Genomic DNA, 18,666 nt, shown 5'->3' with positions numbered 1-18,666 from the left:
CTATGTTGTTTTAATTGTAATAAGGGTTTTCTTGTTTTACTGTTCCTTAGCAAGTTCTAAGTGGGTTCTTTATCAATTGTGGTCTCCCTCTTTGTCTACTTCCCATTTTTCTTCCTTGTTCTTTCTCTTCTTCTTCCATCCTCTGGAGTACATGCTTATCATCTGTGAACGGTTGTCATGGTGATCGCCCCAGAGGGACTCAGCCCAAAACTAAAAGTTCTGCGTGTCTAAAATAGACCACATACCCAAATTACCCCCCACCCCCACCCCCCTCCTCCTCATCCTTGGGTTGGGGGGTTCATTTGGGTGTATGGAGGAAGAAGCAGGGGGAGCAAGAGAGAGGGAAAAAAAAAGATGAGACAGTGAGGAAAAGATGGGGAGGCAAGTAGAGAGAATGAGAGAACAGCAGCGAATGAGGCAGCGTACATCCATTCCAACTGGGTCACATCGCAGGAGCATTGCGTAAGCATAAACACTGCTGCCCCTGTGCTATGCCCTTACCGTGTGCGCACACACATACACACACACACATGCACACACACTCACACATTCTGTGTCTTTATAGAGCATACTGTCTGGGAATGAGCCGTTTTGTATGACAGTCTACATTGCTTTTCTCATCTAAACGGTACCAAACTGCGGTCCTTCTCTCTGCTCTTGTGTGGATTCTCTCAGGGCATTTTTGATGAGTACATTGTGACAGTGGTTTGAACCCTTCTTCTCTGTTAGCTGCCGAGATAGCCAACTGCATAGCTTCTTCCTCTCCTCACATCCATTTCAAAATACTAACTTTGAGCTTCAGCTCAGAATGTAACAACTATTTCAACAGGTTATGTTTACATTTGAGTGTTTGTCATCCTCTGTGTCATTCAAATGCATTCATGTGCCATTGAGGTATCTCTGGATTTCTCCAAGATTTCTTCTTTGTGGAGTACCTGCTTACAGTGGACACATGATTCTCACCCTCCCTGTGCATCCTGGGTGTGCCTTTTAAAGTCCCTTTGTGGTACATGGCTGTTCCCTTCATGCTCCTCTTCCCACATGTTTTACTTACTTCACACCTATGTAACTAAAAAGAGATGGAGATGTACTTGTGTTTTGTTGCACAGTGTACGTACTGTGTGTATGTGTCGACGGTGTGATTATCTATAAAAGGAACAGCCAAAGCCAGTTGTTTAAAATCCTTGTTGAATGATTTCAATTCCCCCCACTGCACTTTGAGGAGAAAAAGAGCAAGGGACTGCAGATGTGTGTGTGGGTGTATTTGCGAATATGTGTGTGTCAGTCTGCTTACATGCCAGGAGAACCTTTCCAATCAGAGAAGGGATGGGAGAAATACTTACTGACAGGCAGACTTCAGACAGACAGACTGGGAAACTGAGATGGAGAGAGACGTAGAAGGGAGAGGGGGTGGGGTTACCAGGTGATGGGCGTGGCCTTTGCGCTGTCACTCACTGGTGGTTACCATAGTGAGCGGGCGGTCCTGAACAGCGGGGCATCCAATGGGAGACGACGCTGCTTGTGTCACCATGGTGACGGGGCTGTGCCCAGGGAGGTTGTGATGGGTTGACAGGTGCGTGACGATCGGGGCTCTCTGCAAGCATGTACGCCAAAGGCAAAAGTAGCAACGTGCCGTCCGACAGCCAAGCCAGAGAAAAGTAAGTTTTATTTATGGGGGGAGGAAACTGCGCCTGTGAGGGAAGTTCACGAGTGGCCGGGGGCAGTCACACAGAGAGCTGCTGTTGGGGTGGGCGCAAGGCGATTTACTCAGCGGCATGGGGCTCTCTGCGCAGCGCTCTGCGAGGGCTGGAAAGTTGACTGCTCATTTATTTTAAGAAAGAAAGATATTTTACCAGTGGAATTTAAATGTCAGCGAACCGAATGGGTTAGGATAAATTGGGAGTTTAAATCTATCCATCCTAAGACGTTAGATTCTGAATTCACTAACATCATCCTCTTGTGATGTATTGGTATTTCTCAGCATGTCGTATTTTTATATATATATATATATCCTGGATAATTCATTTTAAACATTCGTCTGCAATTTCGCTGTGGTTGCGATAGCCTATCCTGCTTCGATTTGAACAGTTTAAAACAGCAGAGCGAAAGTACACGTTCACGATGTCGGCAGCGGCGATAAAGTCCACGCATTTGTCTGTTCACCAGCCGCCGTGTTTCTTTTTCTGGGAGACTGCCTTGCATTAAATCCACGGGTCCACTCACCTCCACAGTGAGGCGAAGACCTTCGATCGACTTATCAAGCATTGTGTGTTTACATATCAGCTTAAAATGATCAGCGGTTTTTAATGGAGATGCTTGTCGTGTTAAGCTTAGTTTAATGAAAATGAGACTGAAAACTGAGTTTGACCCAGGAATGAAAGTAAGGTAACATCCTAACAGGCAGGAGCCCTTACGTACTGTTATAGTTGGTGTGAAGGTTAACATGTCAGAAACAATTAATGAACACGTTGCTGCACTTCAACTCACTTTTTTTTTTTTTTTTGGCTGTAGCTGTGGTGGGTTTTATTCTTAGTATCTTTTGAGATTGTGCACAAACATCTCACCTCCTGGATAATTATTAATGATCTGTGGAGGTATTGTTGTTTTTCTGGGCAGTGGTCTGAGCCATGTACATCCCATGACACTTTGTGATGTCTCCAGTTAGAATACTCTTCTACTCCTCTGTTGAAGTCACTAGCCTTTTAGCAATGCTCCATGATGGCTGTAATTGTTATGCTTCTGTTACTGGAAGATTTAGACTACTTGATAGCTCAAGTAGTGTAAAAATCATATATTTGCTGAATGTAATTAATAAACAGAGCAACAACAGGGAAGGTTAGTAGTCTGTACATGTTAAGATCACAGCAGTAGCAGGAGTGTCTGTATCCTAATACGTATTAAGGCCCCTAAATCAAGGATGCTGTGTACCTGAGCATCTGGTCACATTTGCTCCTACACTTTAATCATTCATCAACTCAGCATATTGCAGCCTGCAGCCTGCAAACATGACACACTAAAAGTCATAGTTTAAATATCAGCATTTCACTGACCTCAAATGATGACCTAACAGTCATTTCTAAGATTCTGAGGATGACACAGACTGGTGTGTTTTGCCTTCTTTGTAATTAACAAAAAAAAAAAAAAATCTTTCTGGTTGTGTTGATGTTTAGCAGCAGATTGTTCTCTGTGCACCCGATTATTGATTTCCTCTTGGTATGAAGTATCGTTATTGTCTGTAATCAGTAGTGTTGGCAAACTTCACCTGTCTGTATTACAAAGGGTAAAAAAAAACTTGGGTGTAAAGGTAAACAGAAAGGGCCGAACATAAAACCGAGGTGGACACAGGTGTCGAGTATCAGAATAACGGAGTCAAGACTGCAAGTGTGTTTGTAAGAAAGTTCAATTTCCATTTGCAGAATGTGGTATGCCAGCCTAAATGGCTCAGTTTGCTTCTCAGTTACAATAATCCTTCCTTAAAAGTGGACTTTAATCAGTCTAATATGCATATTGCTTTTTAGATACAAACGGTGAGATAGTCAGTAAACAGAAATGATATCAAGAAAACAGTGATGTATGCCATGACCATGACTGGAGCAGACAAAAGAATCTCTAAAAACCAATGAGAGATTAGAGGGGAAGAGTATAACAGTATGACAAATGCAGGAAGTTAAACTTGTGTTTTTCTGTCCTTGCCACCTGTTAGAGCATTGAAGGGTTGTTTGTCATGGGAGATGTCCATGAAAACAAGATTAATCTCCTCACTTTGACTCTCACCCACTGCCACTCATTTATTGCAGAATACAGTTCTCTCATGTTTGTCAACAGTGTGATTGAGTGTTCATCCTTGTCCCATGAGCCCCATTCTTTATTCCGAATCAATATGAAAAGGACCGAACAGTGGGGCTCTGCTTTATCACTGCCTTATCGCAAATACTGACAGGTAGAGATAGAGAGCTTGCTCCCGGCCAGGAACATGCTCTATTTGAACAATTGCATGCATCTTTTAATGTTTGTGTTTGTGTGTGTGCTTGGAAGGATAATATTTTCTGATATTTAGAGCCAGAAGATGCTTATTCTGTAGAAGTTGTCCAAAAGCTACTTGACATTTTGCAGCTTACTGTGATGTGTTGACATCTTAGGACCTGTTCTCATTAACATCTGTTAAGTGCTGTCTTCAAAGGAAACAATGACATCAGCTTTGACTATGGAAGCATCATCTTACATAAGCTTTAAAAGCAATAAGCAAGGATGAGATAATTAGATACACACTCAAAAGTGACAAGTGTAAACATACAACTTTTTTCCAGTTGTGGTTATTCTTTGAGATTCATGGGGATATTCATGTCTGAGACTCAAAGAGGTGAACTCTTTCTGTCACTGTGCACACAAACGTGTTGCTTTTCTATTTAACAGTTTAGCTGAAACCATGCTTTTGCACATCATGTCATTATTTGTGTTTACATTTCGCTGCAAGAGTGATGATCTGCTGGGCATTACAGCCAAAGTTACGACAGAAGGAAGAAATGGGTATCAAGAAAACACTAGATGAAAAAGCAAAAATCAAGCAAGACAAAGTTTTTGTTGTCTTCTAACAAGCAGCTTTGTTTGTCAGTGGTGTGTATCAGAGAAGCAGAGCCTACCCGGCGCTGCTGAGCTTTCAGTTGCTTCTCATTTCTGCAGCGCAGCAGGGGATCAGAGAGCGAGAGATGGAGGGCAACAACATACTAAGAGAAGGGAGTAGGAGGGGAGACAGCAGGACTGAGGGAATTTGCTGGATCATTAGTTTACAGTGTTGTAGTATTGACCTCAGAATGGACCCCTGTAGACACAGGCCTCTGGCATCTCGCCCATGTAGATGTAGAGTTCTAAATGCAACTGACCTCTATGGATCTCTGTTTACTGTTTTTTGTCTGTGTAATAAACATCATCACAGATGCATTTTTAGTGTTTTATTCCCTTGAACCAGTGTTAAATATATCACAGATTTGTACATTTTTATCTGATAATTTTGCAGTGTAACATGTAGATAACGTGGAATATATCATACTATAAATTATACTTGCTTCAGAACAATTTTATATTTAATGCTGCGTAATGATGTAAATTTTCCATATACTGAAGCTGCCAAAAAAAAAAAGACAGAACAATTTTTCTTATTTAAAAGTAATTCTGCAGATACTTAAATTATGTTATTAAACCATAACATATAATGCTGCACCTCTGGAATAAAATAAATGTCTTGTTAGTTATATTTATGACAAATTAACATGTTCTCAGTAGTAGAATAACCTTGTTTGTTGAAAGAACTTGTTTTAAATATTTTATGTGTTATCTCTTGCAATTTCCGCCAAGATAGCTTATGTTATATGTCACGTACACAGACTGCACAGAGTAATATAAATGTATTTCATTTAAGATGTAGCAGAAGCTTGTATCACTGGTATAACTTTTCCACCATGTGCTTGTGTGGAACTGGTTCAACTGTAGAGCCTTCTTTTTATAATTTCCATGGCCAGAGAGCTCAAAAATTCACATTATTATATTACTTTTTAAATTTTTCTTCCCATCCTCTGTGTGATTTGAACCTCCCTCTAGTTTATTCTGAGTTTCTGTTGAGGACCACCATGCAGGAAGTGACTTTATCAACATTACAGATGATAGATTACAGTGTTTGGCTCGTTTTCCCTGCAAACTGATGTCCTAATATTACCAGTCTTGTTCATAAATGTTATTCTAAACTACAATTGCTGTTTCTGCAACTCCAAACAGTGTTTCCAAATGATTAAAAGAATGAATTGGCAGCGTTGGAAACAGAATTTATAAATAATGTTTTGAGTATGATCTATAGACAACGCCTGGTGTTAAAACACCAGACAATGTTTATAAATGTAGTTGGTGATTGTCAATGCCGCTCCTTGCAGCACACTTCTTGGACTGCTGCTTTGACTTCACATTCATGTCGCAACATGGTTTTCTCTTGAACCCAGTAGATGCAACACTGGCACTAAATTTTTAAACATGGCAGCAATAATATTTTAGTCCTGTTGGTCTCCATAAACCCACCTCAGACCCCTGACGTAAGTTGGTCTATGCCCTGAAAAAAATTGATATTTCTTAAAAGCACCAGTTTTCTTTATCCAGAGGCTATGCTTTTGGCTGCTGAAACAGAAACAACTGGTTTTAAATTAGTTATTCACTCTGAGTAACTCATCAGCACTGGAATCTCTTTGGTCGAAAAGGCCAGTTAATTTCCTTTATTTACTTTTTCTTGAAAGTGGATATACAGGAATTAAAAAGATGTTTTTTAAAAAACGCTTTAGACATAATTATAGAATAAACCCACATTGTTTTACTAATCTCTAATGGTTATCACTCAAAGTTCCAGTTGGAAGTGGCATCTGCAAGATATCTGCTTCTCAAAGTAGAATAATAGTTTTTCTATAAATGAATGGAATTTAGTTTGTGTTGTACCATAAATCTGGATTATTGCTACTCCTGTGAAAAGCAATTTGTTTTACCTCCACCAAGGCGGAGGTCATGTATTCGGCAGCATTGGTTTGTCTCTTATTCTGTCTGTATGCATACATGTCTATATTTATTCTTTTTTTTTACTGTATTTATTTGTTTATTTCCTTCTAAAACAGAAAACAATAAAGAATAAAGAAATATCAATCAATCAATCTGTTGGCAACTTAAAAAAATTTATTGATGGATTTTGATGAAATTTTCAGGAAATGTCAGAAATGGAATAAAGGAATACGTGATGATATTTTGGGGGTGATCCGGATTACTTTTTAAAAAAGGATTCTTTACTATGGGGCAATAGGGATAATTTTGCCATTAGAGCTTCTAACTAAAAAATAATGCCCACAATCATTGGCAAAAAAAAAAAAAAAAAAAAAGTTACAATGGCTTGGAGGAGTTTGCGCTTTCTTGTTTGTTTTTAGTGGTCATATTTATTTTATTTTTATGCCACCTCTGACATTCCTGTATGTAACTACCAGCCAGTTACAGCATGCATATATAGGAATTCTGATTGGTTTACATCCAAGCTAGGCAGGGGCCAATAGAAACAGATTTTAAAAGGACAAAGGCCAAAAATTATTAATAAAGAAGCAGAAGCGCAACACTCAGCATGTCTGCTTGACATGCAGGTTTTATCCACTCAGAACAAGGCTAAAGCACCAACAGCATCAATTCAGCAAAGAACAGCCCAGATTGTTTCACATGTTTTGAGAGTACTGCTAAATGCTATAAGACTTAGACATTAATTTGGGAAGCACCTACACAAAGCTAGTGCAAACCATGTCCAAAGCACCACTCTCTCTCTCTCTGACCTCTGGAACCAAATGTGAGTGTGTGAGTGTTGAGCTTGCAGACAGTAGCCAAAATGACAACCTAGCGAGCCTTTAAATGAACTTTCAACAATATATTCCATTAACAAAACTTATTAGGAACACAACGCTGTTAGCATAAGAGCTCGGCTGCATCATTTACTCTGCTAAATGTGCCGAGACTGTAGTAAAATAATGGAGTTGGAGAAGTTTCTGCTGGACAAAATATGCGATGACACCATTTCTTAATTAGCCCCATAATTTTTTTTTTTTTTTTTTTTTTTTTGAGTGGTGTAAAAGGGAAGGGACAAGGTTACTCAAACACTTCCTGACTGAACATACTGTAATTGACCCCAATAGTCTAAATATTTGTCTGTATAAGAATGTAATGTTGACCAACAAATATAGAGGTCATCTTTTATTTTCTGATTCTCAAAGCAAAAAGGAAAAACATAAAAACAAAAAAAGCATTTATCCCATTAACTGTCTATCAGTGTATCAGTAGTAATGCATCAGTAATATTTAGTGTAGTGTTAGTCACAAACTGCTGGCAGTAAGGTCTGTATTATCCCGAATGAAACCCCAAAATTAAACCCTAATACATTTACAGCATAAGTGTGTTTTAACAATAAAATCTGGATGCCCAAATTTACATCAGTGTGTCAGAATTGTAGGGAATATGAGGCAGGCTTTACACCTGTGTATCTGAAAAACACTTTCTCTGGCTCCTAGATTGCATCGCTGCTCAGGTCTTTTCTCTCTCTCTCTCTCTCTCTCTCTCTCTCTCTCTCTCTCTCTCTCTCTCTCTTTGTCTCTCTCTCGCTCTCTCTCTAGCTATACCTGTGTTTTGCTCTGCACTTGATTTTGATTAGGAGTGACAGTACACGACCACTGACTGTGTACTGCAGTTGTTGAACGAGTGTAGGTTTCAGTCACTGGCAGTCAGAGGACACATTCCACATAGTTCTGGGATTGTGGTCATGAGTGAGTAGCATTGCAGCACATAGTGCACATTCCTTTTCCTGCTTTTCTCTGTGTGTGTCATGAATCGTGGAGCAAACTCTGCCTTGGAGGCACACACATGCTTGTAAATCTTTTTTTTTTTTTTTTTTTGCATGTGTATTTTGTATTTTTGTATTTTGCATGTATGTATTTATCTTTTTTCTCTCTCTTTTTGTACAGTACAGTAGGTATGAGGTGTCATTTTGTTAAGTCTGTAGTTTGGCTGTTACTGATGAAGTGTAAAGTAGTTCTTGCCCTGCAAGGATGTCATTCGACACACAAACATGCTCACACACACACACACACACACACCTATTTCTGAACTGAATCCTTCCAGAAGGCTGCCAGTGCAGCACTGTGCAGACTGAGGCATGCTGGGAGTGTTTGTCCGACAGAAGCAATTCTGGCTGCCACTCGGGCTCACATAACATGGAAGTACAATAAAAATAGACCAGTATTTCACACACATGCACACACAGACACACACGCATTGTATGATAAAATTGCAATGCATCAATTGTGCGGGGGATGTAATCATGTCAGTTTTGCTTGTCACCATATGCATGTAACCAATAAGGTATTTTTTTTATATTCATTCATTCATCCATTCATTCATTCATTCATTTTCTATACCACTTAGTCAAATTGAGGGTCACAGGGGATTAATTAGCAGGCGAGAGGCAGGGTACACCCTGGACAGGTCTATCACAGCGTCAACAGAGAGACAAACAACCACTTGGATGATGAGAGAAAGCCAGAAGTTTATTTGTTGGGATTAAATTGCATTTAATTGTACTTGAACTAAAGGACATACAGTGTCCACAGGATAAACTTATGTTTCTAGTCAGCTTGGTCTGTAAAATGAGATGCTGAGCTTGGGAAGTGAACATCACCCAACCTACATTAAGAATGAGTTCAGCATTTGAGAGGTTAAAATGGTCTGCAAGCCTGTGTCAGACCTCTACTGTCCACATCTTACTATCTGTGTGGATGAGTTACACTTGAGTGTGCTGGATGAAGTCTACTGCATCCTATATGTAAGATCCATGTGGAGGCCCTCAACTTAAAACTGTGCCCTTGTGTTTAAAATAGACACAGAACAATGTAAGTTTAAGTGCATATATATATATCCATTTTTTGCTCCTTTGGGGTCAATAAAGAGCACTGCATGTGTAAATCTGTGATCCCATCTGGACTGTCTGCTTAGAGCACTTTCCCCATATGTTTTATCCCTCAAAATCAACTTCCATCTGTCTGTCATGCTGCCTGTTCGAATATGAACTACAATATCCAGTGATCATTATGCAACTAATAGCCTCTCCAGCTCTCGTGGGATGCTTGTGAACAACAGAACTGTCACCAATCTCTATTGTTGTCTTTTTCCAACACTGATGGTCGGTGAGAGACATGATTTTGAATTTGCTGCCAGTCTATGTAATCCTCACAGCGTTTCAGATTAGCATCAGTCTGAGATTACAAGAAAACCAGAGAAGAAAATCCTCTGGCTTGTTTCCTCTTCTTTCTGGGTTTACCTTCAAACAAAAGTGAAAACAATATGTGATGACAGCCTGCTGCGGTTCTGATAGAAAACACTTTTTAACCTGATGAACAAATAGATGCTGTTAAAAGTCCCCTTTTATCTGCTGGCATCCCTTTTAGTCTATGTCTTATCCCCTCTGCCAGACATGCAACTTGCCACAGGACTGCTATCAAAGTACAGCCTCTTATTGAGTTGTATGAGGCAGATGAAGGCAGACTCTGATCGACGCAGGCAGGAAAAAAGGGTGTCAATCAACAAACAGGACTGTTTAAGGCACCCTCTCAGGACGCCTTTGGGTCTTTAAGAAGAATCAATGTGACAAAAGGCCTCCGTCTGCATCAGATAGCATGTGGAGGCACGGCATCCTGAAAGTGTTTATCACTTCTCTAAAAGAGCAAAGTATGGATGACTGAGTTTATCACCCAGCGCTGGTCCCAGAGGACCCCATGGGTGTCTCTGAATGCTCCTGTTTTAATTAGAAATACACAGTCATATTGCTTTCTTCTCTTTCCTTTTCTCATCTGTTATTTTTTGCTTCCCTCCTTTCTGTGCAGCAGTGTTGGTGCACTAAGTTTATCTTTGGGATTAAGATACTAACACCTAAAGTAAAGGGTTCAGAGCAGTGCACTGTGGATGAAGCTGAGGACATTTCAGATTGGGATTTGCTGACCATGACTGGAAACTACCAATAATGCTGTCAGGCTTTGTTTATGTCATTAGCAGTGGCTCTTGTGGTATTGTCAGGATTTTTTTTTTCACAGGGGGGGGGGGGGGGGGGGGTTAGGGGTTGCCTTAAGTGACACAAAACACTCTACACTTTGCTGTAAAACTGCAGCCCAGTTGAGTCTGCTCTCCATCAAAATGTTTCCAGTAATCTGAGACCTCCTCCCAAAACATGGTAAACAAACATACAGATTCTGTTCTTGTTCTGAACTCTGCTTGTATATATGTCACATATCTACTTAAAACTGAACATTTTTGTTAGGGAAAGAAAAAAAAGGTTTATTTAACATCCTCACTTATTAACATCTAGTCAAAGGTTTGTGTGTGTCTGTTTTGTCACATTTACAACTGCTCTATGTTCACCAGTCTAACTTGCACTGTTATTGTACATGCATTAGTTGAACTGCACATCCTGCTACACCCCAAACCCACTCCCCCTCCCTGCCTGGAGAGTATATTGAAGGTTGATTGGAGGCCTCTCTGCTGATATTCCTCCATCATTAATATGCAAGCTGCATCGCACAGACGCTAGCACAAGGTTAAGCATGCGTGACGGCCAGGCTTAGGAACCGCTTCAGACATTTTCTCTCTGTATCCTTCCCTCCACTTTTCACCCCGCAAAACACACATTATTTTCCTTTGCCTTCTCTGCACATCACCTTCACTTCCTCTCTGTCTTGCACCCACTTGTACCCAGTCTGTGAAGTCAAGCCACAGGGTTTCTCACTTTAATTCACAGTAAATGTACAATATTTATATGGCAAGTTTTGCTGATACCTTCTAAGTCCACAATTACACTTTATCCTCCATGAATCCAAGGTAGTATTTTCACATGCTGGAAATTAAAATAGTTATTTACTTAGAATTCCTCCATAGCCACCATGCAGATCTCTATATCATCACAAATCGCCCAAATTGCTTCTGATTGGATTCATCTGTATTTGTTTTTTATTTCTAAGCCCACGTCTCAGCTTTGTTGTTCCAAACAGTAGAGCTCTATTAAAGCCCCTCAGACAGAACTTTTAATACTGTGAGATTAGAGGAGTACAGGTTTCCCAGTTGTCTCCTTCTCCCTCTGTTCCTGTAGAAGTTGCTGTTTGATTGTGGAATGTGAGCTGAACAATGGTGTGTTACCGGACAGTCTGTGGAGCTGGCAGGAGAGGAGTTTCCCACTCCGTCACATTCCAAGTCCTGCATATCACTGAATGACAGACCAAAGAATGGCTACTTAACACCAGTGTTTTTATTTAAGTGTAAATGGAAGAGCAAAAAAAAAAATGCAATAAGAAACTGTTTTTTACTGACCAATAAATGGTCAGTAAGAAAATAAATTGTAAAGTTAAATAAAATAACTCCCAGCTATGCTGCCAGGTGATTGTGGTTTTAATGTGACTTATTTTCTTGTCGGCATGGTGATGTAAGAGTTAGAGAGTGTGTTGAGTGTTATTGCTGTAAAGGCATTGCTGATGTCTGGGGCATTACTGGTGAGGTTTCTTAGGCAGGTTTTTAATATTCACACCAACCCAACTAGTCATGAGAGCAAATCCCTCATGGGTAAGGATGGCAAGAAATTATTAGAAAAAGTCTGTCAAAAAAAAATGTTATCATAGCCTTGCATCAAAAAGCGTGTTAGAGATTGGGGGTTTTTGTATTTTTAATGTGTTGCATTATAGTGTGTTTGCACTTGTTTGTCTGCAGTTATTCATATAAATTAGGCTGCCCAACAGTTATCTCCCCTGCATCATAAAAAAACATGTTGTCATAGTTGTGTTGCACACACAGTTGGATATTTTGGGTTAAATTTGTAACCGCTCAATGTGAAACTCAGCAATTTACCTGTATGGTCACTAAAATGTTGCCATTTAAGTTCTCTGTGTAAACAACAGTTTAATATTCTGGGCTTTATGACTGTATTGCATTTAAGATTTACTGTAATAGCTTGTAGAGATGGTTGAACAAGAAAAACACACTTAAAAATCATTGGTGTTCTTTCATCTGTGAAATTAAACAAACTCCCCACAAGAGGTGACTCAATTTAAACAAATCGAAGCTATTCAAACGGAACTCAAATTAAGAAAGTGAGGGGTTTGTTTTTATTTGATTCATCTGCTTTACATTTTCTGCAAACTAGTTAGTTGTAGAGCAACACTGTTGTGTAAATGACATGTTTTCACAGAGAAGGACATGACTGGATTTTTGCTCAGATTGTTGGTAAACAGTGAGCTTACCCATCACACCCTCTCATCATCTCTTAGTTTCTCCCTTTCTGAGATAAGCTGGCATTTCCTGTTATCTCAGCCCTGGGCATTGTTGTCTGCTCTGTGAGACAGTAGACGTTCTGCACTGCTGACAGAACAAGAGCTGTTTCACTTTGTCTGATTGGGTCTATATGAGGCAGAAGGGGTTGGTGGCGTGTGTGTGTTGTTTTTAATGTTGAAATCTTAATTGCAGCTGCTCTAATTTGTTGGACTGCAAGTTAAGGAGTGTATCCGGCCAGAATTTTCACTAATGTTTTGACTCATGTACAAAGTGATGAATTTAGAATTGAATACTGTAGTTTCAACTGACTAAAGTTACTGTATTAGACTTTAAGCTGTAGAGAACATTAAAAGACATTTGCTGAATGGGATCTTGAACCATGAGATAACCAGATTAAAGAAGACCAAACATTACTTTACTGCATGATTGAGTCATATTAAATATTTGCAGCCATTATTTATTATGTACAATAAACTGAATATTTTACCTGCTAAGCTTAAATTCACTGATAGTTAGAATAATCTTAAGAAACTACTCTAAAATGTTTCTATCCTAAGCAGATATGTAATTTCATGGAAGACACTTGACTTTTTGGATCAGCTTATAATTTATTTTTTTTTCTAAATTAGTCATTGTAGTTTAGTTAGTGTCAATTCTTAATTTATAATTAGTGTACCAGGTTATGCTTGCATAGGAGGTAATAAAGTTTGTGTCACAATAAGCCATTTATTGCTGTTTTCACAGTCCTGGATCTCAGGCCCTGCTTGTTTTACTTATTTCAGGCAATACAGCTCATAAGCTCCTCATCAAGTTGTTTCACAAGCCTGTTTATGACCAAGTTGTTTGAATCATGTGTGTTGGAGAGGAGAAACTTGAACATGAAGGGGAAGGGGAGAATGAAGATTAGAAAATTCTGCATTATTTCATACCAGTGACAGTATTCCCACTTCAGCTGATCCAACCTGCTTTTTTATCCACTGTGTCAAATACTGATTCACATAATCAATAGCATAGCTATAAATAAGATATCTAGAGCAAACACAGATATGCAGGTATTTTCTGTCTGACAGAGTTAAATGTTTTGAAGTAAACAACTTCCACCATTGGAAACTAGAGTTAAAGTCTTTTGTTATATAAATTTTCCCATTTTTTTCTACCAATGAATAAAACTGTGCTTGCTGAAAAAAAAGTTCTGCAGGCGAAGCCATCACATATTAAATTCTGACTATCAATACATGACCACAAACTTAATTTTATAAAACATTTAGTTTGCGTTCTGATCAGCCTGAGTTCTTCCTGTCAGCCATTTTTCATACACATGTCCAAAATGATTGTATTTGAATTTGGGTGGAGGGTTTTTTTTTTTTTTTTCTTTAAAGGCGCAGCATGTTCTATCCTTACAGCACAGGGTGGAGGCTTTCAACTACAGTTGGACCTGTGGTTAGAGTATCTTGATAAGTTGGTTGCTATCAGTTTCTGTCCTGTACAGTAGCTTGAGTTATACTGTGAGTTGACATTTTCTTCTAATTTTTCCTCATGATAACTAGTAAATCCATTGGTAGGAATGAAGTAAATGTACCTTACTATGTAATTGTTGACAGATCTTCTAAATGTAGCGTTTACAGTTTTTTTCTATTACTTTTAATAAACAGATTAATTAATAAATTGAAATTTACTGCTTTTACTCCTGAGCATCTTTTAAAAGAAGCTTCAACTTAAACGTTGTTATCGTAGTGTTTGAGTTCAGGTGCTGGTTATACAACATTTATTTTCACCTTGTATTAGACTGTCCTGAGGGCAAAGGGAGGACAGGATGATTCTGGGATCTCCAGTTAATGAAAGGTAAACACTGAGTCTACACGGAGGTGATCCAAAGAATGCTCTTCCTCTCTGTCAGGATATGAGCTTCATTCTTTTCACTTGTACTTTTAAACTTGACATTTCACCTTCGGCAAATTCTTCTCTCCACTGAAGGAATCGTTCACGAGAAACCTCTTCATGTATGATTAACAAAGAAAATGGTGTTTTGTTGTCCCAGCATTGCTGTCTCTCATAATTAGGGGTTCAGTGGCAACCCTAGCAGCCTCCTGTGTAATGTCATAGAGATTTTATTTATGTTGCTGGTCAAGCTCTCACACAGTGTTGAAGTTTGCCAGCTTCATTCACTCCCACCATTCTTCACAGACATGGGCTGCACTGCTCTTTGCCAAGTTGGTGTCAGAGTATTCTGGCCTGTCATCCAGCCAAAGCTCTACTAAGGGCTTTACTATGTGTTGCGGAAGAGGGATAAAGGCTATGGCAAACATTTGCTCAGCAAAGCAGCATGTGAGACCATTTCAGCAGAGACAAAGCAGGGAATATAAGCAGAAAAAACAGTTTATTTGACTACAAGTTTCTCTCCTCGGGCTGTTTCCATGCTAGATTATGACACGTGTTTTGTTAATCTTCAAAGCTGTAGTGAACTTTTCACTGCTCCTCCCAACTCTCAATACACACCAAAACCAGCGACTGGAGTCAGAGAACAGTCAGCATCAGAGAGTTTACTTTATATGAGTACCTCTCATTCAAGTGCTCTGTCTTTAGAAGAAGCCATTAGAGGGATCTCAGGGGAATACCATGGAAGGGGTAATGGAGAATATAGATTTAACTTGTGACCATCAGCAAAAATGCCAATTAGAAATGCATCAGTGAGTAGGCAGCGTTATAGCTAGTGCACTGCCAGTTGGTGATTAATTTCAGGCATGTGACCATTTTTACTGCACAAAGTTAAAAGCACTTTGGAAACAAGCTTTGTCCTTATTCATGTCTTCATGGTTTTGTTTTTGTTTTTTTTAAGATACTTTCAGAAATGATGGATCATTTGGTTATGCTTTTTTTTACATTACAATACAAGCTTCTTAAAAGAAAAGCGACCAATCAGTTTAAGTCTGATGCTGCAGGTGTGTGACAGCACAAATTTTCTTTTTAGTTTTGCTCACAGGCTGCAGCATCATTCCTCTCCTGCTCCATCCTGACCTCCCCTCACAGCTCCTTTCATTAATCATTTACTCTCCCCATACTTCTTTTTCTCTACTTCTCTCTCATTGCAATCCCCCCTTTCCAATATCTCCTTTTTACTTTTATCTTTGCCTCCACATCTCATCTTTATCTCTAAATTACCAATCTTTGTCAGCATATCAGGGTGCATCATCTCCTCTGCCCTCCATAATCCCCCTCCCTTTTTCACATTGTGTGTACAAGTGTTACTCTTTGTAATATCCCCCCACCACCCACCAGGCATTCTTTGTTGAAAGAGTTGCACAAGAGTTGAAAGAATAGTTCGAACAAAGTACATACTGTACTGTAGACAGCTAACAGCAATTTCATTCACTTACACCTAGATGTCCAACTCCCCTGCAGATTCAGTTAAACTAAACGTTTACTTAATGAAAAAGCATCAGGAATATGTCTACTAGAACCTGATTATATAAGGTGATATGGACATGATCAGGTTGTTGTACCTTCTTCAGACGAGATGTTTGCATAAATGATCCTGTTTGGAAGATGTGCTTCCACTGTACAAAGTCTCCATAATCCTCATGTTTGATTGGGCTCTTGTTTTCTTTTCCTCTGTTGTTTTCCTGAAGCCCTGCATATAGGATGAATTATTCAGCATTGTAATGGGTCTATATTTGTCGTTGTTTATCTTGCCTCAGTGCCCCCACCACCCTCGTTGCTGCCCCACCACCATCTCTCTTCCAGCTTTCGCTTGTCTGTTTGTCTGTCTGGCCGGGCTGCTTTACCCACAGAGGATGCTCCACTTTAATGAATGAAGCAAAGTCATTTAGCAGGGCTCTTAATGGCACATAAAGCCCCACTGCTACGGCTTGATTAATCAGGGAAAGTGTTTTGCTGTCACACACGGGGCTGTCCACAGCAGGGGCTGCAGCTCAATCGCTGCGCCCTCTTTTTTTATGGCGGGGTCCCTCTCAGTTCTCACCACAGTTGTACGGAGCCCGAGCTGCCAGTGCTTGCAGAGAGTTGATTGGAGAGAGGGGGATCGCTCGGCTTCACTGTAGAGCAGGCATTATAATGATGCTGATCCTACCTGGGAGTCACAGGTGTCTATTATTTGTGTTGCTCTTGTAGCCTTCAGTTCATTGGTGAGGTGTGACTTCACTGATGATGCCTCAATCCAAGAGCAAGGTTACAGACACAAAGAAGCAAACCACTGTTAACAACTGGGTTTACTGCTGTATAGTGAAAGAGAGCCACCCTCCTTAAAGCAGTCAGCATAATATTAGAGACACAAGTGTCCTGTTTAGTTTTTTAAGAGCTCCTTTGTCTTCATCAGAACCTGCCTTAACAATTTCATTTCAGTCAAGTAAAAAACACAAATAAGTAGATGTTAACCCTACCTTGTTAAAATAATGGCTGGTCTCTCTTTTCATGTTGATGCATGTCGTTAACTATAATTCATCTTTACATGCCCCAGTTTGGTGAAGACTTTTCTGCTTTTGTACTTGGGGTTACTTTTGTCACGTCTGTGTTGCATCAGTCACATATGCTGCAAAATTATGCAACACAGCAAAGAGAAAAGTCTGAAAAATCATGAAAAAAGAAAATTGCCAAACAAGCTGGAGAACTGTAGAGACTCTGCAGCCCTGGCTATAACAACACAAGTTATTTGATCAACTAAATCAGCTAAGCGAAGTAATGATGCTATTTTAATTTTATTATATAACTTTAAAGAAGACTTTGCTGTGATCTGTTGAGATTTAACGGATATTTAATCTCTTAAATCATCTATGGGTTATTTCATAGGTTCTTATTGCTTTATTATCATCACTCTGTTCACTTGATATTGCTTTTATGACATCACAGTAGAGGCTTTACTTTGCCATTTTACTAAAATGATTCTTTACTGTGACTAGATTTGAGGCAGTAATTTAGTCTCTTGTGATGGATAAGAATATGAATATCCAGGAGATAATTACAGTATGTTACTTCCTGACTTAGTTCAAGCTTGGATTACTTTGCCATTGTTGTTACCTCTTGCACAGGACTTGTTAACTATCTGGAAATTTGGTGCATACAACAAAGAATGCTATGTCTGTAACTTCAGCTTGGCTTTTCTGTATGTTTCAAGCAAAATGTGCACTCATGTGCTTGTTCTCTTTTATTGTGGTAGAAATGGGGTCTGGCTTAGTTTGACTGTTCTCGTTGCAGGGTTTTGTGTTAATTTGCAGAAGGAGGTCACAGCAGGGGGGTTGGCTAACTGAGACACTGCTCAATGAGAATCCTCAACATTAGAATATGAAAGTTTACAGATCTCACGAGTATTCGTCTTGAGGCTCATCCGATATCACCCATCACCTCCGTCCCACATGCCTTTTTTTTTCTCTCTCTAATCCACCTTTCTTCTCTCTCAAAACCTTTCATCTCACTCTGGTGTGCTTCTGTCACTGCATCACTTTCTTTCTCTCAAATTTTCTCACTGTAATTTTCCTGTGTGATGGACATGGAGGGGGTGACTGCAAAAAAAATTTGGTGCTCCAATTTTCTTGCAGTCAGAAATCATCTTTAAAATTTAACCAAAATATAATGACATTTGGTTAAATTTGCTGTCTAGTAAAGGAGATCTGCATTTTAAGCAGTAACATGTGTTCCACCTGTGTTTGACCTCTTCATAAGAGACATTTCAGGTTAATCCCTGGTTGACACCATCCAGAGCCTTTAATCTGCCAGTTTCTACTAAACCACTGCATATAATTTCAGCATTCCTTTTTTAACTTCTCTCCTTTTTCACTATTGTTTTAGGTACCGCAA

General features: G+C 39.4%; 1 protein-coding gene across 1 annotated transcript in view; it reads left to right on the top strand.

Annotated features, from left to right (window-relative positions):
- Positions 1–1,481: 1,481 nt before the first annotated feature.
- The window catches only part of si:ch211-130m23.3 (uncharacterized protein LOC558547 homolog), a 65,059-nt gene continuing 47,874 nt past the window's right edge, over positions 1,482–18,666 (top strand). The window contains 1 exon segment of the mRNA XM_041999668.1: positions 1,482–1,658. Within this exon segment, the coding sequence (XP_041855602.1) occupies positions 1,603–1,658 (56 nt within the window). The 5' untranslated portion in view covers positions 1,482–1,602.

This window comes from Melanotaenia boesemani, chromosome 11 (assembly GCF_017639745.1).
Source record: "Melanotaenia boesemani isolate fMelBoe1 chromosome 11, fMelBoe1.pri, whole genome shotgun sequence".
Lineage (NCBI taxonomy): Eukaryota > Metazoa > Chordata > Actinopteri > Atheriniformes > Melanotaeniidae > Melanotaenia > Melanotaenia boesemani.
This window is presented reverse-complemented; position numbering and strand designations above follow the sequence as displayed.